The sequence below is a fragment of the Ornithorhynchus anatinus genome, chromosome 16 (assembly GCF_004115215.2).
Source record: "Ornithorhynchus anatinus isolate Pmale09 chromosome 16, mOrnAna1.pri.v4, whole genome shotgun sequence".
NCBI classification, from domain to species: domain Eukaryota; kingdom Metazoa; phylum Chordata; class Mammalia; order Monotremata; family Ornithorhynchidae; genus Ornithorhynchus; species Ornithorhynchus anatinus.
The window spans coordinates 28021273-28046432 of record NC_041743.1 but is presented as its reverse complement, the minus strand read 5'-3'; the positions used below and the strand labels follow the sequence as shown (position 1 = coordinate 28046432).

Genomic DNA, 25160 nt, shown 5'->3' with positions numbered 1-25160 from the left:
CCCCCTTGCTTCTGTGTCACCCTTGCACTTAGATTTGCATCCTTTATTCACCCCTCTCTCAGCCCTACAGCACTTAGAGATATATCCATAATTTATTTATATTTCTGTCTCCTCCCTAGACTGTATGCTCACTGTGGGCAGGGAACACATCTAACAACTCTGTTACACTGTACTCTTCCAAGCCCTTAGTACATCTTTCTGCACTCAATGAGAACTCAATAAATATGATTGACTGATGAAACCATTGCCCCTGAATGGGGATGACTCAGATTTATCCTGAGAAACTAAGATATAAAAACATCCCAAGCCTCTAGACTGTGGATGCCTGATAAACATCTCTTGCATTTCTCACATTGAACAAATTGCTCCCAGTGAATTAAGTTGCCCTCAAAGTGGCATAAATCTAATGTTCCTGAAGGAGTAGGAGATCTGTAATTTCTGCCTGCCTCAAAATGTTATTCCTCGAAATGCTATCATCAACATCAATAGCATTTATTGAGTGCTTACTATGTGCACAGCAGTGTACTGAGCGCTTGGGAGTGTGCAATACAACAGAATTGGCAGACACGTTCCCTGCCCACAACCATCTTACCATCTAGAGGGGTACACGGACCCAACCATCTGGGAACTTTTCGAAGGATGAGAAAGTTGCTTGAGTGATTTGCTAACTGCTCAAGGCAATAGGTTATATCACTTTAGGAGGCAAAGGTTACAGGCCTCATTTCATGTTGCCTCTTTATCCACCCATCTGCAGTTGCCAGAGGAAAGTGGATCTTTGGAACTTTGTTTTGATTTCCATGTTGGAAAGTTTCATTCCTTAGCACTTGAGAACAAAGACCATACAAGAAGGTCAAGTCCTTCGGTAGAAGCAGAGATTTAGGCAAGCTCCTTAAGGAAGTGGACACAAAGGACTAGAACAGGATAACATCTCATTTCCACACTCAGTTTTTTTTTCTTTTGGTAAAAAAAAGTAGTCATTCTTGTGATTTCATATTTTCAGAATTTCTCAGGAAAAGAATATTATAATCTATTCTACTTGAACTGAAAAGGAATTCCACTGTGTGTACAACAGCTTCTTTGAAGTTGTATCCAAATATTGGAAGATAAAAAATAATATCCCCAGGTGATGCCATGAATAACTGTCTCAAAGTCATTGCTAAACAGTTTGGCTGCAATTTATTTTTAGGATTAAACTGTAATAATGATTACAGGGGTATAAAGGCTGTGGGCACCACTCAACAGGTAAGTATATATTTTTTTTTTTTGGATAGGCGACCGGGTGTGTGTGTGTGGTGTGTGAGTGTATGTGTGTGAAATTTGTTGAGCGCTTGCCATGGGCCAAGCACTGAACTGAGCACTAGAGTAGATACAATATAATCAGGCTGGACATAATCCCTGTCCCACATGGGGCTCACAATTTAAGGAGAGGGAGAATGGGTCTCTTCCTTATTTTTGTCCAAGTGAATGCCTGGGATCCCACGTTTAAAGTGCTAAAATGCAGAACTCATTAGCAGCACTGTCATTTTGCTACAAGCAAATCATAACTGGGTCTTCTCTGCCCTTAGAGTTGATGAAGGAGACCATGGGAAGGCTCCGTTACCACCAGCACCACAAACATCACCTCTAAACTTACTGTCCCCTCTACTCCTTTCAGGCTTTAAAAATGTGTTTAAAGCTGTCAGCAGGGGATGGTTTTTCCACCAACCTCAGAGGTAGTAGCATGACTAGAAGCCACAGGGCCTATCGCAAATGACAGTGGATTGGGAGTTGAGACCTGGGTTCTAATCTTTGCTCTCTCACTTTCCTGCTGTGTGACCCATGCAAAGTCACTTAACATCTCCGGGCCTCGATTCCCTGATCTCGGATTAAATACCTGCCTACTCTCACACAGACTGAGATCGGTGTGTGACAAGTACTGTGTCTGATCTGATAATATTTGTGTCTAACTCATCACTTAATACAGGACTTAGAACAGTAACTATTTAAATACCTCATTTATTGTTTCAGGACCACTAGGGAAACCACAAGCAAGGCCAGGTTCACCGATGAGGCCAACGCCATTGTTCTATTCGTAGCTAATTCTCTTCCGCTACTTACACTGAGCTTTATATATTGTGAGGGGGGATTGCGCCCGTCAGCTCTATTGTATCCAACTCTTACAAGCACTTAGTACAGTGCTCTGCACAGAGTAAGCTCTCAATAAATACCATTGATCGGTCGCTTGATTCTGCACACCCTAACAAAAAAGACTTCCAAAAGTAGAATCGAAAAGACTGAACTAAATCTCGGCAGCACATCAGAAATAACCCAGAACCTCAGGATTCGTGAATGCTTTTCTATACCTTATTTTATGGACACTCGGTAGACTGCAGGTAAACAGTGAAAAGCAGCTTGTGTCTGCTTCCGTAAAAGAAGCTGGACAGGAACTTAATTATCTTTTATTTGTGTTTTGGTGTCTAGAGGAGAAATGTGTTTGAAACAAGAAAAAACTATCTCCAAACCCAAAGACATAATAATAAAACCTTGATTTGGGGCTCAGAGTCTAAACTAAGCCCGGAAGTCAGATAAGTCACCCTCTACATACTTCATCTAAAGAGAATAGGCTGTGAGGCACTGGGAAAAAGAGAAACATTCAGGATCTAAAATCTTTATGGTGACAGATTTGAAGTTCTATTTGAAAACTGGGGGACTGACTAAGTGACTTCAAGTTTTCTCTTTCAAACCTCCATTCCACTAATAGTCATCCAAATCAACATGGCACAGTGGATAGAACACAGGCCGGGGAATCAGCAGATCATGGGTTCTAATCCCACTCTGCCACTTTGCTGCTGTGTGGCCTTGGGCAAGTAACTTCACTTCTCTGGGCCTCAGTTACCTCATCTGTAAAATGGGAATCAAGACTGTGAGCCCCATATGGGACAGGGACTGTGGCCAATTCAATTTTCTTGTATCCACCCCAGCGTTTAGTACAGTGCCGGGAGCACAGTAAGCACGTAAATACCCCAATTATTACTAATTATTATTAGAACACCATGTATTGTACTCTCCCAAGGGCTTAGAATAGAGCTCTGCACACAGTAAGTGTCCAATAAATACCACTGAATGATTTCTCGCCAACATGAGCTAGCCAGTCTTTAGAGGTGCAAGTCCAGAGAGGATTATTATCCTGAGATCCTCTCTTCAGAACATTCAGACCACAAAATCATCATCCGTAGAATTACCCGAGTGCCTTCCTTAGCTGCTGAGAACGATACTACATACCATACATACATACGGAAGCCCACCTGGAGATTTTACCCTCACAAGTCTCTTTACCAACAACTAGAGAAGTGATTTCATTCCCAGTTATGCTACAGTGTTTGGAGATTTGAGAAAAATTAATCTTTCAGGGAGGGAGCTTATTGACCAACTTTTTCCTCTGTTTACTTTGTGGGAGGTAAGGAAAGTGACAAATTCCAACGAACATTAGCTCACATTTCATTTGAAAGGACAATACCTTCCAAAATGGAGGTAATTCATTAATTATGTACATGAGGTGAAGCGGATTCCAGATAAAAGCAATCAATGAATTATTAAATAGCTCTTACTCTTTCTTATACAACCGATGTTACATTAGAAGGGCAGCAATAAAAGGTTTATGTAAATCAGGAGTGTTAACCCTTTTATTAAATTCTTGACTTCTACAAAAAATACCCAGAGTACTTTTGGGTCCAAAGTTTGATAAAGCTGTCAGTGTAGTTGATGTTACCAATGCAATTAATCTGTATTACACCAAGTAATAGGAGCCTTCTTCCATCAATCAGTGGTATTTATTGAGTGCTTACTATATGCAGGGCACTGTAGTAAGTGCTTGGGAGAGTACAATACAACAGATTAACAGATACCCTCTCTGCTCATAACGAGGGGGAGACAGGTATTAATACGAAAAAATAATTTATAAAATATAATTTAAAGATATTTACTTTAGTGCTGTAGGGTTGGAGGTGGGGTGAATATCAACTGACCAAAGGTCACAGATCCAAGTACAGAGACAGTTCAGGAGAGAGGGCGTCAGGGAAATGAGGGCTTAATCAGGGAAGACCTCTTGGGGGAGATGTGACCTTTTCTTCATAACCTCAACTGAGGGTCTTTCTTTTAGCTGTATTATATCAATCAATTTCGGTTTCAGTCCTCTACTTTAATACCACATTTTATTTTCTGCAAAGTACTAGGCAAATTCTGAATAAATTTGCTTTGCTTTAAGCAACTATAGGAAAACTGTTCACCAGTGGTTTAAATAAAAATCTCTGAGTAGGAGAACATTTTTGAAGAGAATTATATTAACTTTTAAAAGGAGAAAAAGAACATCAGATAAATGGATAAATTCTCTGACTCAGGGATCAATGGAGCCCAAAAATGGCTCATAATAATGAAAATGCAGTCATCGATGCCAGCAGGAAAGCTTTTTCAACTAAACACCAATGGTAGCTTTCTATTTAACTTTGGAGCAGATACAAAAAAAGGTTTTTATTCACTTGGCTCTAAGCCTGCTGAAAACTCTCACTGCTATAATTCTTATTTTTATTTTGTTTATTACCCCAATCATTTTTCTTCCAAACCCAAACATACGTGATTTCCCCAACATACGCAGATACAAAAAAAGGTTTTTATTTACTTGGCTCTAAGCCTGCTGAAAACTCTCACTGCTATAATTCTTATTTTTATTTTGTTTATTACCTCAATCATTTTTCTTCCAAACTCAAATATAAGTGATTTCCCCACCATACGCGTCTATTCTCTTTATAATTCTCCAGGCCTGCACAAGCTGAATCTACTTCTGCATAGAATTTAAGTCAGGCAGAATCAAAAAGAACCTTCAGGTCCACACTCTTCTCTTTTTTGGTGACTGCAAGACAGTGGCAACTTTAGCAGCTGAAGACACTTGCACTCTCACATACAGGAGAGGATTGTTTTGATTTTATATTAACACAGAACAAATGGCAACCTAATTAATCCTGGGCCATCCCACCCTTTATAGGGATGGCCTTCCCTTAAAAAGGAGCAGTCCCTAATGTCCTTGGAGAATATTTAGAGGCAAAAGAAGGTGCCATCTATTAGAGTGAAGGCAGCATATCTCTTAAATTTCTACTTAAATAAAAGAAAGGTACATGAAGGCTACTGGGAAACTACCCAAATCCTCCCCGACCCCTTTCTTTTGGTGACACCAGGGTTCTCCTAATTCATTGAGAAGAGGAACCCAGGATGACATGTACTTGGAAACCCAACTCAAGGCCACTGCTGGTCTTTATGATTCACCTTTAAATTACACTGAATTCTCCGCTTTAAGGCCGAGCCCAAGGAGAAAACAAAACGAAGACAGGAATGATCTCTTCAGGCTTGCACTCGGGCATATATATCGCCACTCAAAGATTCATCTTAAATTGTAGCCATCTACTGTTATATTGACTTACTAAACACTGCTTCCATACTTTTGTTCGAATCAGACCATTTTTATTTCAACAAATAATAGGGTATTTCATTTGCAGAACAGGGCTTACGCTAGCATTTCAGAACACTTTACAGCCATTAGTAGAAACCACACACGATTCCTCTGAACCGGAAAGCTCTTTATCTTGAGGATTTGAGCTGAAGTAAATAGGCTTATATATTGCTCAAGTTCACCTCAGTTATCAGTGTTGGGATTGGGAATTGCCAGGTAATTGACCCCCAGCAATTCGTCAAGACAGACATTTTAACTCCAGGAATTACGCACATATCCCACTGGATGGTATTTTATGTGGAGGCAAAGGTGAGTGCCACCTTAAAATGTCTATTATGCATCTGTCTCGAAATAAAATAAAAGCCCACTAGCCAACACTGACTTCTCTTCCCTTTTTAAGAGAACGATACTGATTAGTTTGTGCTCATTAGTTCTAGAAACTTTCTAGATTGTTCTTTAAATCCGTAACCAGAGCTAGACAACCCCAAAGCACTATTTTTACTTCTACCCGCCCAGAGACATCATCACCAGCTACTCTAAATCGCACTCCGTCAGAAGCTCTTCTTTATATCATGGGAATTACCCAGTGTCATGGGCAGAGTGACGCAGTCCCTATTTAAAGTGGAAAATCATCCACCTTCGGTATGAAAATAGGTGGACTTCGACTTACGAGCATTGAACTAATTTCCATCTCATGTGCTAACAAAATTGGTGCTTTCAGCAGTTTGAGTGCTACTCTGGAAGGTCCAATACTGAAATTCCCAAAGTTCAACGTCTAGTGTTTATCCAGGGTGCTTCCTTTATCGTTCCCTCCCAATCTTCCTAGTCAGAAGGGATGGAACTCTCCACTGTAGTCAGGGGATTGTCCTTTGGGAACCAGGGGCATGTGTTTCCGGAAGGATCTGTATTCTGTACTTTGACACTGAGGTTTCAGTCATGGCCACATTTTAGATATGGAAAAGTTATTTTAACTTCTGCCCCCGATAAAATATAAAGCAGCTTCCCCCAAATAAATCTATTTAGGAAAACAGTGTGTCCAGGCAGAAAAGGCTCCTGTGAGTCAGAGGTCTTGGGTTTTAGTCCCAGCTCTGCCATTTGCCTGGTAAGTCACGTCACTTCTCTGTGCCTCATTTTCCCCACCTGCAAAATGGGGATCGAATACTCATTCTCCCTCTTATTTAGGCTGCGTGTCTCATAGGGGACAGAGACTGTGTCTGACCTGATGAACTTCTATCTATCCCAGTGCTTAGTACACTGTGTGACACATAGCAAGTGCTTAAGAAATACCATTAATAATACTACTACTAACTGTGATCATTTCCGAGATCCTCAGAAACAACAAGACTGGGCAAACGCTTGAGATTATTAGAAGCATTAGAAGCATCACCCCCAACAAACCCGCTAGGGTACTTACTGCTTGAACTTGAAACTTCTTTAGGGCTGGCGGACATCGGCTGGGCACAGAGTTGACACAGACAGTCCCTCCCATTGAAGGTAACCCTGTCTCCAGGTGGAAATGGGCGCCTGGAGGCAAATGACATTATAGGCAAGGTTATTCCAATGACTCAATTATTTAACCTTTTATTTCCATTTATGGCTCCACTGAGTGAAAATTAATATCTTACAGCACTATGAGCCAAAATATTGGCAATGCTGTTCTGGCCAGGCCAGCCAACTGGACAACACCCAAATTCTAAATGCACCTTAATTATGAAAAGGGAGGTTGGATGAACTTTAGTCCTTATTTCCCAAAAAGCTTATAATATCAGTCCTGAAGCATCTTTTTTAATGGTATCTGTTAATAGTTTACTATGTGCCAGGCACTGTCCTAAGCGCTGGGTAGATATAAACTCATCAGGTTGGATACAGTCCATGTCCCATATGGGGCTCAAAGTCATAATCCCCATTTTACAGATGAAGTAACTGAGGCACAGAAAAGTCAAATGACTTGCCCAGGGTCACAGAGCAGTCAAATAGCAGAGGTAGAACTAGAACCCAGGTTCCTCTGACTCCCAGGCGCATTGCTCTATCCACCAGGCCAGGCTGCATCTTCCTAATACAATGACAAAATTGACCTCTACTCAATAATTTGGCCTGTGTCTCAATGCATCACCCAACAGTGTTTCCAAAAAATATCTTTCAAAGAGAAAGATTTCTGAGGGCCACGCGTTTCAGTTCTAGTCCCATTCCTGAACAGCAGCTCCATTAGGTTTTGTACTACACTAGACTGCCATCTAGCTCAATGGAAGGAGTATTTTTCAATACAGCATCCTAGTCGCCTCCTGCCCTAAATACTGCTTTTTCGGAAGTGCCTAAATCCCAATCAATTAATAAATAGTATTTACTGTGCAATCGTCTCTCAGGTAAACACAGAACAATGACATTGCTATGTACAGAAGACTGCTTGGGAAAGTAGCTTGGGAAAAGCTGAGTGCGAGCTGCAGTATAGTGTGAGTAGGAAGTGGATGGTATGGGGCAATGGAGAATGCCCCAGCTTGGCTTATTGGAAAGAACATGGATCTGGGAGTCAGGAAACCTGGGTTCTAGTCCCAGGTCAGCCACCGACCTGCTGGTTGGGACTTCAGGAAAGACATTTACCATTGTTGTGTCTCAGTTTTCCCATCTGTAAAGTGGGAATAATAATCTCTGCCTCTCCCTACTTAGCAGGGATGGTGTGAGGACAAAGTGAGATAAACAATGTGAAAGCTCACTGAAGAAATATAAACAAACGTTTCTCAAATTCAAGGAAATACTATTAACCACACGAGTTTACAGGACCCGGCCTGATTCAGGCAAAATCCTGGGCTGAAACCAGCGTTTGGACTGTCTTGATCCCAAGCGCTTAGTACAGTGCTCTGCACACAGTAAGGGCTCAATAAATATCATTGGCTGATTGATAACTGAGCCATTTCTAAAGCTTGGAGAAGTAAAATCAAAACTCCTCTATGGCAATGATTGTGGGCATGCTCAATAAACAATGGCAGTCTTGTGCTCTTACTGCTGAGGGGGTGAGGGTGAAGAGGAGACAGGAAGCTCAGAAAAGAACTTCCTCCCCCTCCATATATCCATACCACCACTCTCCCCTCCTTCAGAGCATTACTGAGGTCACGCCTCCTCCAAGACGCCTTTCCCGATTAAGCCCTCTTTACCCTGGCTCCCTCTCCCTTCTGCACTGTTGATGTGCTTGGATCTGTGACCTTGGGGCATTCGATATCCACCACACTCTCAATACCACAACACTTAAGTACACATCTTTAAATTATATATTATAAAATATTTATATCAATGCAATTTATATATTATATTAATGGAAGCAGCATGGCCCACTGGAAAGAGTTCAGGCCTGGAAATCGGAACCCTCCCTCCTTCACTACTTGTCTGCTCTGTGACCTCGGGTAAGTCACTTGATTTCTCTGTGCCTCAGTTACCTCATCTGGCAAACGATTAAAGCCGTGAACCCCACGTGGGACGAGGACTGTGTCCAACTCGATTAGCTTGTAGGGACCCTGAGTTCAGTATGATGAATGGCATATAGTAAGTGCTTAACACATACAATAAATAATAATAACGATCACATATTAAGGTATGCTCTCCTGGATCTTAACTTGATCGCAGCATTTTGTTTGAAAGCGAGTGGCGCTGCGGGAACTGAGTGGGTTCCACTTACTTGCACACAGTGCAGGCGAAGCAGGTGGGGTGGTAGGTCTTCCCCAGGGCGGTCACCACTTCTCCCTCCACAAATTCCCCGCAGCCATTGCAGCGGGTGCCGTACATCCGCTGGTAATCCAGAGTGCACAGGTAGTCTCCGTTCTTAATGAAGAAGCCCCCCTGGGCCAGGTCACAGCCGCACACTGTGGGAAGACAGATAAAAATAATCATAATATTTATGGTATTTGTTAAGAGCTTACTACGTGCCAGGCACTGTACTAATCACTTGGGTGGATACAAGCAAATAGAGTTGGACATCGTCCCTGTCCCACAGAGGGCTCAAAGTGTTAATCCCCATTTTATAGATGCGTTAACCGAGGCACAGAGAAATAAAGCGACTTGTCCAAGGCCACGCAGCAGACAGGTGGCAGAGCCGGGATTAGAGCCCATGACCTTCTGACTCCCAGGCCTGTGCTTTATTCTCTAGACTACGCAATCACCACTGTGTTCGCAGGGAATCGATCAATCAATGCTATCTACCAGGTATCTACTGAGTGCAGAGCACTGTACTAAGCATTTGGGAGACTACAATATAACAGACTTGCATCTAACAAAGTAGACTGGGAATGGAGGGCTGGAAATGTATACTGAGAGCAAGTTTCTTGGACTTATACACTCTGGTTGACGTAGGTTTGGGACACTGGGGTGACTTTAGTCCTTTCTTCTCTCACCAGGTTTAGCAGCCTCTCCCTGATGAAAGGATAATTTTCCCAATACATAACATTTTAAAAAAATGAATCAAAATGGCTGAGATTTTGAGGACTCCCTTTTCCCACCCATGTTCAACAAATTCTCAGGTAGCTCAGGAACACCTAAAAAATTAGTTGATTACATTATCCCTGAAATACTCTAAGGTATCATTCAGGTAACATCACTCACAGACTGGCCGCCCAAAGTGGTAAACCTCCTATACCACATGGCCTAATGGCAAGAACACGGGCTTGGGAGTCAAGAGGCCATGGCTTCTAATCCCAGCTTCAACACTGGTCTGCCGTGTGAATTTAGACAAGTCCCTTAACTTCTCTGCGCCTCAGTTTCCTCATCTGTAAAATGGGGATTTGAGATTGTGAGCCTAATGTGGGACAGGGACTGTGTCCAACTTGATTACCTTGTATTTACCCCAGCGCTTAAAACCAGTGCTTGGCACATAGTAAGCACTTAAATACCATTAAAAAAAAAACTGGAATCACTAAAGAATAAATAAATGTGAATGGTCTTTAAACTCGGCAGTGTCCCATGAAGTCTCTCTCTTCTTCCACACACATTCAAAGCACCTAAAACAGTACAAGGCACCTCGTGAATGCTCACTAAATGCCTCTTAACTCTGAGGTCCTCAGATTCATCTCCATTTGAGCAAGATTTAGGAATGAGTACGAGGGACAGTTCAAAACTCTAAATAAAACAGTAACTGGCAACAAAAATTGCGAAAGCATGAAGCAGCAGGAGGGGGAAGATTTGGTGGCAGCAAAGACAAGGCATAAACAAAGTGAGATTTTAATGACAAGGACAGGTCTGCATAAGCAGCTATTGATCAATCAGACAATGGTATTTATTGAGCACTTAGTAAGTTGACTGAATTTCGTGTTTTTGTAAAAACAGTATTCACACTTTATATGTGGACAAATTACTTTCACGGTTATAATAATAATGTTGGTATTTGTTAAGCGCTTACTAGGTGCCGAGCACTGTTCTAAGCACTGGGGGAGATACAGGGTAATCAGGTTGTCCCATGTGGGGCTCAAACACTTTTAATCCCCATTTTACAGATGAGGGAACTGAGGCACAGAGAAGTGAAGTGACCTGCCCACAGTCACACAGCTGACAAGTGGCAGAGCCGGGAGTCGAACTCATGACCCCTGACTCCGAAGCTCAGGCTCTTTCCACTGAGCCACACTGCTTCTAGAGCACAGTACCACCTCACTCCCCTCACCCTACCTACACCCACACACAAATCAAAAAAGGAGAAAAACGTAAAGAATGTAAAGACTTTGCTGCAACACAAGAAGTGGGATTTGAGAATCCTCAGTGTCCACTTTTCAAATCCACCTAAGCCTCTGCTGCCCCATTACCGCTTCTCTCTATTCATCTTCAAAGGAATGACAAAAGAACAGAACGGCATTACTCCAAAAGACTGTAGCAGGAACATAAACTGCATTTTGTACACTACATTAATCACAGCTCTGGATCCATTAGCATATGGGCAAACATCCTGGTGTTAATGTGAAATGAAGTAATCTTCCGTCTCAATTTGAACTAGTTTGAAAACTCCCTAAATTCAAAATGGTCAATAGTGATGATAAAAATAATTGGACTGCAATAACAAGGATTGTGTCCTACTTGATTGTATTATATCTACCCCAGTGCTGAGTACAGTGCTTGACCATCAGGTAGGGCACAGTCCACATGGGGCTCGCAGACTAAGGCTGGGAGGAAGAACATCTCCATTTAGCAGATGAAGACAATGTGGCATAGGGAAGGTAAGTGACTCACCCAAGGTCACACAGCAGGCCGATAGCGGAGCAGGGATTGGAACCCAGGTCTCCTGACTCCCAGGCTGGCGCTTCCTTCCAAGTTGGATTTCCTGTCAGGGTTGGCTCACACCATTGTGATAGAGATCAGGTGTTGCCCATAAGGGGATGGAGCAGAGATCACAGCCACCATTGGTCACTTCTAGCTTTTTCCAACCCAACTCCCACTATCTACCAACAAAAAATAGTTTATCAGAACAGGGAATTGCCAGTCTATCACAGGATGCTCCTTAGAAGGCATAATCCACTCAAAAAAATCTAACTCCTTGGACATGATCCTCAGTAGCCCTATACTCATTTTTCTCTTTCTTGGTTTACTATTTTAAGTCATTACAAAGAATGGTTTCTCATAAAATCGGGAAAATCTGAACACAAACAAGAATAGAACCTTTGCCATTAATGAAAATAACCTTCAAGTTCCTGTCCTAATTCCAAATCACCCTTTCTACTCTCCAAATCATTCATCCTTCTGTCTACCAATGCTTTCTGGCTCTCGGGAATTCAAGAAGTGAACATCTGCTTGGATTTGCTGAACCGTGCGGCTTGGCCTAGTGCATAACAGCATGGGCCTGGGAGTCAGAAGACCTGTGTTATGAACCCAGCTCTGCCATTTGTCTGCTGTGTGACTTTGAGCAAGTCAGTTCACTTCTCTGTACCTAGCTCCCTCATCTGTAAAATAGGGATTGAGACTGTGAGCCCTATGTGGGACAGAGATTATGTCCAAGATGATTACCTTATATGTACCCCAGTGCTTAGTACAGTGTCTGGCATATAGTAAGCACGTAACCCGGGGGGGAAACAGCAGAAAAAATAAGAGGTATTTTCCTGGCCATGCACAGAGCAGTGAGTTCCAACTTCAGTAGCCCAACAAGGACATCATCTGGTGTTGGCGTGTTCATTCATTCATTCAATTGTATTTATTGAGTGCTGACTGTGTGCAGAGCATTGTACTAACCACCTGGGAGAGCACAATAATAAATAGACATTCCCTGCCCATAACAAGCTTACAGTCTTTGGTTGGGGCAGAGGGGAAAGACATCAATACAAAAAAAATTACAGATACGTACATATGCGCTGTGGGGTTGGGAGGGGGAGAAGAACAAAGGGACAAAGTCAGGGCGACACGGAAGGGAGTGGGAGAAGAGGAAAGGGGGGCTTAGTCAGGGAATATCTCTTGGAGGAGGCACCGATCACTCCCATTGGGCCTGAAAAGTTATGTTGCTGCCCATCTGTGGGCCCAGTATGCAAGAGATTTCCAAAGTGGCACTCCTGTCCTTTATACAATCTCTCTGTCGGCAACATCATCCTACAAGCAAAGGACATCCCTGCATGGGAGGCAGGGGTAATTGTTTCCAGAGGGTACGGTGACTAATTCTGACAAGTAGACTGGTAAACAAGGGACAGTCCAGCCACTAAAAAAAAACAACAGTCAAGAAAATTGCTGCTCCAGCATATTACCTCCACGTTGACTGATCCTGACCCACAGTGGTTCGTGAAGATCAATTTTATCTGCCCTTGCTATTCAGATAGTGAAGAGACAAATAGATTTTCTTGGCAATCAGGCAGGAGAGAGAACTAGTCGAGAGACACACTGAAAAACATTCACTGGGGCAGGCACCCTTCCAAGCAGCTGGGAAGCATAGCAGGTTCACCCTGTTTGGTTTGGTTCTGGTTTTTTCAAAAGAAAATACACCAAGCCCCCTTTACAGTTATACAGATCCATTTGCTAATAGTCAGAAGGATCATTTTTTTGTGCTCGTGGAAGAGGTTAGAATGACATCATTGGACAGAAAATCAAATTCTCTTTTTCAAAGAGCCCAGTAAAGCCATCTCTCACCTAACACTATATATATCCTTCATCCATTTTCCCTTGAGGGGGAAGACACAGTCAGATCTCATTAATATCCACAGACCCTACCCTCCTCAATAGTCATATACCAGAGCTTAGAACAGTGCTTGGCACATAGTAAGCACTTAACAAATACCATCATTATTATAAGAATTATAAAAATCCTGCACACTTGCACCTGGGAATTGGAAGATTGGTACCAAGACCAGGAAAGCAGTGTTGCCTAGTGGATCAAACACAGGGAATTGTCATTCTATCACAGGCTGCCCCCTCTAGACTTTAACACAGGCTTGGGAGTCAGAAGGACTTGAGTTCTGATCCCGGCTCCGTCGCTTGTCTGATGTGTGACTTTGGACAAGTCACTTAAATTCTCTGTGCCTCGTTACCTCATCTGTAAAATGGAGATTAAGACCGAGGTTCCCATATAGGACACGGGACTGTGTCCAATCTGATTACACCAAATCAACCCTAGTGCTTGGCACATAGTAAATGCTTAACAAATACCATAAAAAAGAGACATGAGCCACGGTACAAAGGCAGGCAAGTTCATAAATCGGTACCAGTAAAAGAATAAATATGAGTGTACTCATTCAAGCTGGAAGCACTTCAAAGTGGACATCTTCTCTTTCTTTAGTCACCATAATAAAATAGTAATAATTGTGGTATTTGTTAAGGGCCTACTATGTGCCAAGCACAGTCCTGAACGCTGGGGAAGATGCAAGGTAATCAGGATGGACATAGTCCCTGTCCCACATTGAACTCGCAGTCTAAGTAGAAGAGAGAACAGAAAATGAAACCCAGTTTTACAGATGAGGAAACTGAGGCACAGAGAAGTTAGGTGACTTGCCCAAGTTCACCCAGCTAGCAAGCGGCAGAGCTAAGATTAGAACCCAGAGCCCAACTCGCAGGCCCGCACTCTTTGCACTAAGCCAGATTGCTCCTCCATGTTGCCATGGCAGCTTGGAGACTTGGTTTCCATTTACCTGCACCCAGGAGAAGACTCAGGGCCAAGCTGGGATGGGCAGAGATACCCACTTCCACACCCACGCTGATCCCTTAGGTCCAATAGAGACCAGAGTAAGATCACTTGCTCACCCTGTCCAAAAGAAGATGAAAACAAATGGAGTGGCGTTGGTCTCAGGACCACTTCAGATTGTCCAGTGCCAGCCTCGGATAGAGGGTTACACCCCTAGGAGGTGACTTTTATACACGTTCCAATTCAATTGCCAGTATGCTTTCATTGTACTCTATAAACGGTTTAAAAATAGGTCAGAAAGATCAGCAGAATTGGCAGTCAGAGCCAGCCGCGGCTTCTCCCGAGTTTCAGGAAGCACTTAAAAATAATAATAACGATAAATGAATAAACCCAAAATGCTGTCTAAATGTCCCTGGCCCATTTTCTCTTGGATTCATGTGGCTGGATTTTGGTTGCACCCAGGGATGAAAGTAAAACTACATTTTTAACCAGAACTCTGTTCTAAGTAGGTGTGCAGTGGGGTGGGGAGAGGGAAGTGGCGGCGATGACAGAGAGAGAGCACTGTGTGTGTGGACGGGGGGATGGTGGATGGAGGGGTAGTGAGCAGGTGCTGTGGCGGGGAGGGTGGACGGTGGATGGAGGGGCAGTGGCAGTGAGGAGGTGCTGAGAGACAGTGATGAAGGCAGGGAGTAGGAAGTGTGCCAGGGGGCTGAGATGGCAGAGGTGATGGGAAGCAGGCATTTGTTCGAAGAGGGAGGAGATGCGGGAATGGGTCACCTTCCCTACCACAGGAAGGGCCCAGAAGCTTCCGCCTTGAGCTCCCGCCCCTACCGGCAACAAGGCCACACCAGGCAAACGGGAGAGCCGGGTGCCTCGGGTGCAGTAAACATGGCCGCCGGCTCTAGAACGTAGGCCGCCCCCTCTAGACTTTAAGCTCACTGTGGGCCGGGAGTGTGTCCATTAAAATGCTTTATTCTACTCTCCCAAGCGCTTAGTCCGGTGTTCTGCACACGGTAAGTGCTCAGTAAAGTGACTGTCCGCCTGACTGCCGGAACTCAAGAAACAGCTGGGGCCGGAAGTCAGAATCACGGCTCTTCTCTGGCCCAGCTTATTGGAGTGGGGTTGCTTGTCCCCACCCAATTGGCTGCAAGAACCTCCACCATCACTACTCAAACCAGACGTTTCGTTTTGGGTTTTGTTTTTTTTCTTCTACCAGAATACTTTTCCAGTCCATTCCAGGTTTACTGAGTGCCTACAGAGGGGTCATCACTGTAAGTGTTTGGGGGTAATAATCATTGTAATAACTGTGATATTTCTTAAGCACTTACAGTGCGCCAAGCACACAACATGAGAAGGGCAGACACAGCCTCTATCCCACCTGGGATTCAGTCCTAAGCAGGTGGGAGAACGGGTACTGATTTCCCATTTAAAGATGAGGAAACTGAGGCAAAGGGCAGTTAAGGATTTGCCCACGAACACAGAGCAGGCAAGTGGCATAGCCAGAATGAGAACCCAGGTCCTCTGAATCCCAGGCCTTGGCTCTCTGCATCAGCCAACTGCTTCTGAGGCCAACTTCAGCCGGACTGCTCCTCTCGACTTCAACAATGGTGACAGTCTCCCTAGCTAGCTGGCAAGCAGCGGAGATGGCACAGTGCCATTTCCACTTTCCTGCTCTGTGACCTTGGGCAAATCACTGAACTTCTCTCCGCCTCAGTTTCCTCATCTGTAAAATGGGGATTGAATAACTGTTCTCCCTCCTACTTAAGACTACATGCATCCCATGTGAGACAGAGACTGGTTCCTGACCTAATTCTCTTGTATCTACCCCAGAGTGCCTGGCACATAGTAAGCACTTAACAAAAAGCAGCATGTCCTAGTGGCGACTGCACAGCCTTGCAAGTCAGAAGATTTGGGTTCTAATCCCAGCTCTGGCACTTGTCTGCTGGGTGACCTTGGACAACTCACTTAACTTCCCTGAGCCTCGGTTTCCTCATCTGTACATGGGGATTAAGACTGTGAGCCCCATGTGGGACAGAAACTGTGTCCAACCTGGTTAGCTTATACCTACCCCAGCCCTTAGTACAGTGCCTGGCACATAGTCAGCACTTAAATATTGTTAAAAAAGAAGATCTATAAGATGGAGTCCCTGCAGGAGAGGGCAATGGCATTTGCAATTCATCTGTGCCACTCCCAGCTCCACATTCTGACCCTCAATTCCTGCTTCAATTATCTGAGCAGTTTTTTCAGTGTGAGGCAGAGGGGTTTTTTTAATGGTATTTGTTAAATACTTATTATGTGTCAAACACTGTTCTAAGAGCTGGGATAGGTACAAGTTAATTAGGTCGGATAAATTCCCTGTCCCGCGGGGCTCACAGCCTAAGTAGGAGAGAAAACAGGTATCCCCAATTTACAGGTGAGGAAACTGAGGCACAAAGAAGTTAAATGACTTGCCCAAGGTCACACAGCAACTGACAGAGCCCGCAATAGAACCCAGGTCCCTCTGACTCCTGGCTCTCCCATGCTCATGCTCTCTCCTCTAAGTTATGCTGCTGCTTCTTGTCACTTCTAAAACAGTCTTTCATGGAGAAAGAAAACTTGGAGACCCAGGCAGAGTACACAGCAACTTAAAAACCTTCCTGATGGCCTTCTACTCACTTTAGTTGGGCTGAGAACCTTTTGCTCTAGCTCCAGAGGGGGAGTGGCCTAGCAAACTTGATTTCAGGCAGACTCAGCAGCAAACCTAATTATTCTCTGGGAACCATAAGGAGTAGCCAGCTTTGCGTTTGTAAAAGTGGCATCTGGTCATGCAGACTGTATTTCTTACTACATAAGAGTCTATTTATTTGAAGGCAGTGGGGAAGGTATTTGACAACAGACCAGCTTATCATTTGCATTGAAACACAAAAAAATTCCTTTTTTTTTTCTTTTTTTAGGAATGGAGAGCTCAAAAGGTGAAAACAAAGCCAGTGTTCTGATTGAAGTCTAAGGTTTCTTCATTTCAAATAACCTATTCTTTGCCTGTCTTCACTTCAAGTTTCACTTATCGGCATTTCCATGAGGGTTATTCAAGGAAATCTCCTACAGCCAACTAAAGGAGAACACATTGCTATTTTCAAACATGAATGCACCACTGCCCTCTAGACTGTCAGCTTGTTGTGGGCAGGGAACGACTCTACCAGCTCTGCTGTGTTGAACTCTCCCAAGCCTATGAAGATCAAAGTCAGCAATCAGTCATAATAGGGACTCCTTGAAAGAGCCTCGAATGAAAGAATTATGGCAACACAAGTGGGAAGATCCTCTCCAATTAAGTGGGTATAGTTGAAAAAGTGTCACGCAGCTGACATGCCACTCCATTATGTAAAAATAATAACAACAATAATGATAGTTGTCAAGTGCTTATGTGTCAAGAACCGATCTGGGTGCTGGTGTAGGTCCAAATTTATCAGGTTGGACAGAGTCCCTGTACCACATGGGACTCCCAGTCTAAGTAGGAGAGAATAGATATGGAATCCCCATTTTCCAGATGAGGGAATTGAGGCCCAGAGAAGTTAAGTGACTTGCCAAAGATCACACAGCAGGCAAGTGGTGGAGCTGGTATTAAAACCAAGGTCCTCTGACTCCCAGACCTGTGCTCTTCCCACTAACCCCTGCTGCTCTCTCTTGTGAGATCAAAAAGAGAGTTCTTTGATGTGCTGCGGTGTGTTTTGGGGCTTGCCTTTTGGTATCCCAATCTTCCTGAAACTTCTGATCAAAGAGACCATGCCCTCCCCTGATTGCTACTTGCCAAGCTGGTCTTTCTCTGAACAGCTCAACTGTTATGGGGTGACATTTAAGACTGGGTTTCATTATGCCTTTCGATCGTTTCTCTAGCCCTCCAAGCTTGCATACATCCTTTTGGAACACCATACAATAGTTATTGGGGTAACGTATTGCCATTCATTCTCCCATGGCCTGCCCAGAGTCCAGGTTTGCTGGTGGAACAAAACTAATAAGCACCGAGTAACAGCAAAATTAAATAATAAACTGTTGGATAAAATAAGGGACCAAGGTTTCCCAAACCTTGTTTTGCTTCCTGAAAAATAAATCAAAGCTCAAATCATGCATCTTTAAAAATCAGTTTACATTAAATTGAGACCAAGCCAAGGAGAAAATGGAGAATGAATGAGGAGAAAGCAAGCCATGTTGAATGTTTTCATAGTCTAGTGCTATGTCTTCAACTGGGAATGCATGCTGTACGAACTGCTGTTTGCCAAATCTCCTTGGGCTTGTAATTTAGTCTGGGCTTTTCAGATTTCATTGTTGGCAGTCAAGCACTTAGGCACCCTACCAGCAAGCCACTTGCTCTTCATTCATTCCCCAGGAATCACACAAGAAAAACTACATATTATAGGAAAAATACTCCCATTCTAGTTGACAGCTGAAGCACAAAGCAACTCTCCATCATGAGAAGGTCATTTTAAACCATATTTCAATCTCTTATTCACTGAGTGCTTACTTTGTGTAAAGCAATCAATGGGATTTATTAAGTGCATCTTGGGTGCAGAATACCATACTAAGTACATGGGAGAGTACATTAAGTAGTCATGATCTTTGTCTAAAGAGTGCCTACAGTCTAGTGTGGGAGACAGACATTAAAATAAATTGCAGGTAGGGAAGCAACCAAGCATAAGGATATGTAACTGAGGGCTGTGGGGATTTGGAGGTGGGGGGGTGTTCTGAAGTGCTTAAGAACAGGACTAATCGCATGGTGGCGGGTCAGCAGGGAGGGAAAATAGGATGGTGGCATGAGAGCTTACTTAGGGAAGGCTTCCTGGAGGAGATAAGATTTTAGGAGGTCTTTGAAGATGGAGAGTGGTGGTCTGTCAGATACACTGAGGGAGGGAGTTCCAGGATGGAGGGAAGAAGCAAGGGACATAGAAGAGAGAGCAGGTGACAGTTAGTACGTTGGTTTTAGAGGAGTGAAATGTGCAGGCCAGGTTGGAGTGGAAGAGGAAAAAGGATAAATAAGGGGGAGAGGGCTGACAGTGCCTGGAATGCGATGGTGAGGAGTTTCTGCTTGTTGCGGAAATGAATGGGCAACCATTTGAGGAGTGGGGAGATGTGCCCAGAATGATTATTTAGAAAAATGATCTGGGAAGCAGAGGGAAGTACAAAATATAGAGAGGAGAGGAGGGAGGCAGGGAAGCCAGCGAGGAGGCTGATGCAGTTAAGATGTGATACGATATTTATCACTATATTGAGAAGCAGCGTGGCACAGTGGAAAGAGCACGGGCTTTGGAGTCAGGGCTCATGAGTTCGAATCCCAGCTCTGCCACTTGTCAGCTGTGTGACTGTGGGCAAGTCACTTAACTTCTCTGTGCCTCAGTTCCCTCATCTGTAAAATGGGGATTAAGACTGTGAGCCCCACGTGGGACAACCTGATTCCCCTGTGTTTACCCCAGCGCTTAGAACAGTGCTCTGCACATAGTAAGCGCTTAACAAATACCAACATTATTATTATTATTATCACTGATAATATCAAAATGCCCTACCACCCATTCAAACTGTGTGCAAAGCACCATATTAAGCGCTTGGGAGAGTGCGATAACACAGACACTTTCCTGCCCACAATGAGCTCACAGTCTAGAGAGGGGGACACAGTGTCCCTGGGACACAGTCATTGACAAGAACCCCATTTTAAAGAAAGGAAGGTGTGGCAGCTGGAGAGCACATAAAAAGCCATACAAAATAGATACCAAATAATCAGATATGACATAGCCCTTTTCCTACAAGGGACCTAGAATATCCAAACTGCAGGCAGAGATACAGGAACCCAGACAGAGTTTCTGAAATATCCTCATCACCTAATCAACATTAAAATGCCTGCTCATCTCCTCTAGCTAGCATTACAGATTCCTTCCACCCTGAGTGGAAGAAATCTTTTGCTGTTTTAAATCACTTCAGCCCTGTCCTCTAGTTCCCATTCTACAGATTAGACCTCCTTGGACATAAAATAAAGTTCCCTCAACTTAGAGAGCAGGTCAAAGATAATTTTCAAAATGTTCATTTTACCACAGTTTCATTGGTGATACAAATTGGGTTGTTTGTGTTTCCTTATAGCTTTAAAAAAAAGTATGCATATTCATAGCAAATAGAAAAAAACTGTGTGAGGTGTCCTCTTCATTGTGTATCGACGGTCAAAGTGGGAGAACTTTATTATTCTCCTACTCTCCTCCTTACTGCCTTTATTATCTCATAAACTCCAGCTTTCAGCCCATTCTAATTCACTTAGATTCTCCACCATCTCTCTCTACTAGGAAGGCAAAATTCACTTCAGGATAAAGGCCTCTGCTCTCAAGTTTTCTGGTTCTTTATCACTTGTCTGGTTGAGACCCAAAAATAGAACTGATCCAGCCTGCCCAATCAGCCCCGGGAAAAAAAGAGAGAGAGAGAGAGAGTTCACGTCTAAAATAGAACAAAATTATAAGAAGCGGCATTTCAGGAGAGGGCTGTAGGGTAATAGCCTTTGGCAAAACTCTCTTATCAATGACGTCAGCCAGCCAGACATCTAGGGCTTAATGACAGTTATCTCTTTTACTGATCCCCTCTCTATTCCAGATGATTAACAAGATCTAGCACCCACTTCTCCCACTCCCTTCTGAATCACCTTTGTACTCTGATTTGCACCTTCCCTCTGCCCCTCACTTAAGTACATAACCATAATTTAATTATTTATATTAATCTCTGTCTCTCCCTCTAGACTGCAAGCTCATTGTGGGCAGGAAATATATCTACCAACTCTGCTATACTGTACTCTCCCAAACGATTAGTACAGTGCTCTGCACACAATATGCGCTCGAACAATACGATTAACTGATTGATTTAAAATCATGCAGTGGCCGGTAGACAGTATCAATGTGGTTTTACAAATAGTCACTAAGAATGCCAAAGATGAACTATGATGTATTTGATATGATATATATGATATATATATGCCATATAGGAAAGGCAGACATTTATAACTTGCCCCTTACAACTATCAAACTCGGCCATGAAATTAAATGGAAAATACATTAACTGGAAAACAGTTGACAAATTGATACATGCATCATACAGATTAGCATGTTACTACATCACAAATGAAGATGAAATATTAACACAGCATTAACAAGCTCCTTTAAGCTCCTTTAAGTTCATTTGGAGTGATCAATTTGGAGTGCTTAGAGAAGCAGCGTGGCTCAGTGGAAAGAGCACGGGCTTTGGAGTCAGAGGTCATGGGTTCGAATCCCAGCTCTGCCACTTGTCAGTTGTGTGACTGTGGGCAAGTCACTTAACTTCTCTGTGCCTCAGTTACCTCATCTGTAAAATGGGGATTAAGACTGTGAGCCCCACGTGGGACAACCTGATTCCCCTGTGTCTACCCCAGCGCTTAGAACAGTGCTCTGCACATAGTAAGCGCTTAACAAATACCAACATTATTATTATTATTATCAACCAGAATCATCTAAAGGAAATATTGTGTGTTTGGTTCAGAAAACCATGAGAAGTCCAATTTCTGCTTTGTGACCTAACAGTAGAGGGTTGCAACAATCCAGAAGCTTCTTGATTTTTCCCTTCATTTCATTATTCATTTGGCAAACTTGTGAAAATGAATTTGGGCTGTTGGGTACATTTTCCCAACCATCCTGGAAAACTCAATTCAATTCCAAGTTGTCAGTATCCACAGAGCTGCAAATACAATGCTTTTTTTGTCCATTCTCAAACACATTCCTGATTATGCTGAAAAGGGCCAGTTTTTTTGGGGGGTGGTGGGAGTGGGGTGGGGGGGGGTGTTGAGGGGCTTTGGCTTTCCTTATCTTGCTAACTGCTTTGCTTCCAGGACTCCTTTTGGTGTCAGTGCTTGGAGTGATTTCCAGAAAGCGACCATGCTGAAATATTCTAATTTATCATCTTGATACATAACAATCCATTCCAAAATTATGGACACATTCTGACGACCATAAATATGACACCTAAAATTCCCCACCCCCTCACTGAAGGAAACTTGCATTGGCTTTATAATTTGTTTCAAATGTTTGAAAGCACTGTGTCTACTGACTGTTATACTTTACTCTCCCAAGTGCTTACTACAGTGTTCTGCACACAGTGTTTAATAAATATGACTGATTTCCCAGGCCCTTTTTGAATTTCATCCTTTGTCCTCCTCATCCCTCCTCCTCTTCACCACCCATCATAAATTATGCATAATATCCTCCTGTTACAAAAACATTTTTAGGCATATCTCAAGGAATCAATGGAAAGATTACCAAAGTGTGAACCAACTCAATATTCAGCTAAAATATAACTGCAATTGGGAAACCCTTTTCTCTCTGGTTGCACAAGAAGTTGTAACTGTACTATTTCTGTTTTCCCATCATCATAGCCCATGCCTGAGGGAAGGCTCTTATCTATTATCAAATTGATTCTGGAGTCACATATTGGATGGTCACTTAGTACACCAAAAAGGTTCATCGTTGTATGGTATTTGTAAAGCACTTACTATGTTCCAGGCACTGTACTAAACGCTGGGGTAGATAGAGACTAATCAGGTTGGACAACAGTCCATGTCCCACATGGGGCTCACAGTCTTGATCTCCATTTTACAGGTGAGCTCACTGAGGCACAGAGAAGTTCAGTGACTGCCTCCCTAATGACTTCTCCCAGTGAGGCTATTAGAACCTATCTATGCCCTGGCTGCAGGGCACTCAGAGCCCACCAGTAATCCAGGGCCAGCACACTGAAGAACACAGATCAAGCCCCACTGAGGTGAAGACCCCCGCTCTCTGCAATAGAGCCCGCAGGCACAATGTAGGCTGGGGCCGCCCCCGGGGTCACACCGGGTTGCGGCCACATCTCGAGTCGGGAATCCGGTACCTTTGCAGGTGAAGCACTTGATGTGGAAATGCCTGGCCTGGACGCGCAGCACTTCTCCCTTGCACGGCTCCCCACACTTGTGGCAGTGGATGGCGGGCTTCTCGGGGGTGTGGTGAGGATCCTGAGGGTGGGCCACTGCCAAAAAAACAGAAGGACATGTGAAGAAAGGACCAGCCATGGAATTCCTAAACACCGCTTTCTTGATGACCCACCAATGCCCGTTCCAGTACAGACTGATTTGTTTCATTCTGGAGGTAAATTAATGCTTTTTTTTTTTTTTTAAATCATCAGCTACTCCTGGTGTGGAAGGCCACACTCTGTCTGGTTCACCAGCTCCCCGGTCACTCTTGGCTTGAGGAGCTCTAATCCCACTCACCATATTTCCTGTCACATCTGACTTCGAGGAGTAGAGACATCTGAACGAGCTAGCTTTCACAAGAAAGCAGGGGTGAAGGAAAGGCAGGAGGTTTATATTTTTGGATCCTAAACTCTGTCTTTTGTTTTCATATTTATATTATTTCATCTTTCCTGTTGTGTCGGCCGCCAAATCCTTCCCCACCTTATTCTTGGATTTTGAGCCCCTTGGAGTGTTTAGTACAGTGCTCTTCAACCAATAGGTGTTTAATGATTAGACTGTAAGACCGTCAAACGGCAGGGACTGTCTCTATCTGTTGCCGACTTGTTCATTCCAAGCGCTTAGTACAGTGCTCTGCACATAGTAAGCGCTCAATAAATACTATTGAATGAATGAATAATGATACTATTATCAATGTTCTGCTTCATATCTATTGCATTATAAGGCCCCAGAGGGCAGGGACGGTGTTTTCCTCCATTGTGTAAAATCCCAAGAAGCCCAAGTTTGTTCTGTGAATAAACTGGATGCTTGGTAAATATCATGGGCTGTGACCTGTATGAGTGGTTCACCTTGGACTCAGAGGAATTTAACCTTTCTGTGCTTCAAAAACTCTTCCAGCCTACCTAATTCTTTCCTCCAGATGTGGTGAGGCTCAAGGAATCTTTTACTCATCTGAGGAACATGAAATACAATTTAATTAGCTACAACAATAAGAAATGAGGCTAGTGAATCTACAACTCACTGATTTTTTTTTGGTTATTTGGTTACTATGTGGCAGGCACTGTTCTAATCACCGGGGTAGTTATGAGCTAATCAGGTTGGACATAGTACCTGTGCCACATGGGGCTCACAGTCTTAATTCTCATTTTCCAGATAAGGTCACTGAGGCACAGAGAAGTTAAGTGACTTGCCCAAGGTCACAGAGCAGACAAGTGATGGATCCAGGATTAGATCCCAGGTCCTTCTAACTCCTAGACCCGTGCTCCGCTGCTTTTTCAATTGATACTAGGCAATTCAAGTAGAAGCCAAAATAAAAATAACTTTGGCTACTGCTAAAATTCAATGAAACTAACAAAACGTCTTTCAGAATGGAATGTGACATTCCTCTGTGATTGGAATTATTCACCCTGGTTTTTTCAGACCAGTTATGTTCATACTTCACCTGTAAAGTATTTCAAAGAGACTGACCTACTGCCCTATTATCAACGGCTACATTTCTAAAAACAAGGTCCCTCTCAGACATTTTGGCTAAGATCTGTTGTAGTATCAGTTCAAACAGTTGAGAGCACCTACTCTATCCGAGGTCCATAAATCACTCTGTAAGGACGTGAACTTGGTGGTTTAATTGGAGTTTCCATATCTCATTCCTGTGA

At 43.4% G+C, this 25160-nt stretch overlaps 1 protein-coding gene across 14 annotated transcripts in view; it reads right to left on the bottom strand.

Annotated features, from left to right (window-relative positions):
- The window catches only part of ABLIM1 (actin binding LIM protein 1), a 272448-nt gene that overhangs the window by 110111 nt on the left and 137177 nt on the right, over positions 1 to 25160 (bottom strand). For all 14 annotated transcript variants that reach the window (XM_029080393.2, XM_029080392.2, XM_029080396.1 and 11 more), the window contains 3 exons: positions 23433 to 23567; positions 9147 to 9330; positions 6894 to 7003 (listed from right to left, as the gene is read on the bottom strand). In XM_029080393.2, the coding sequence (XP_028936226.1) occupies positions 6894 to 7003; positions 9147 to 9330; positions 23433 to 23567 (429 nt within the window). Of the gene's footprint in view, positions 1 to 6893; positions 7004 to 9146; positions 9331 to 23432; positions 23568 to 25160 lie in introns of those variants that run through there.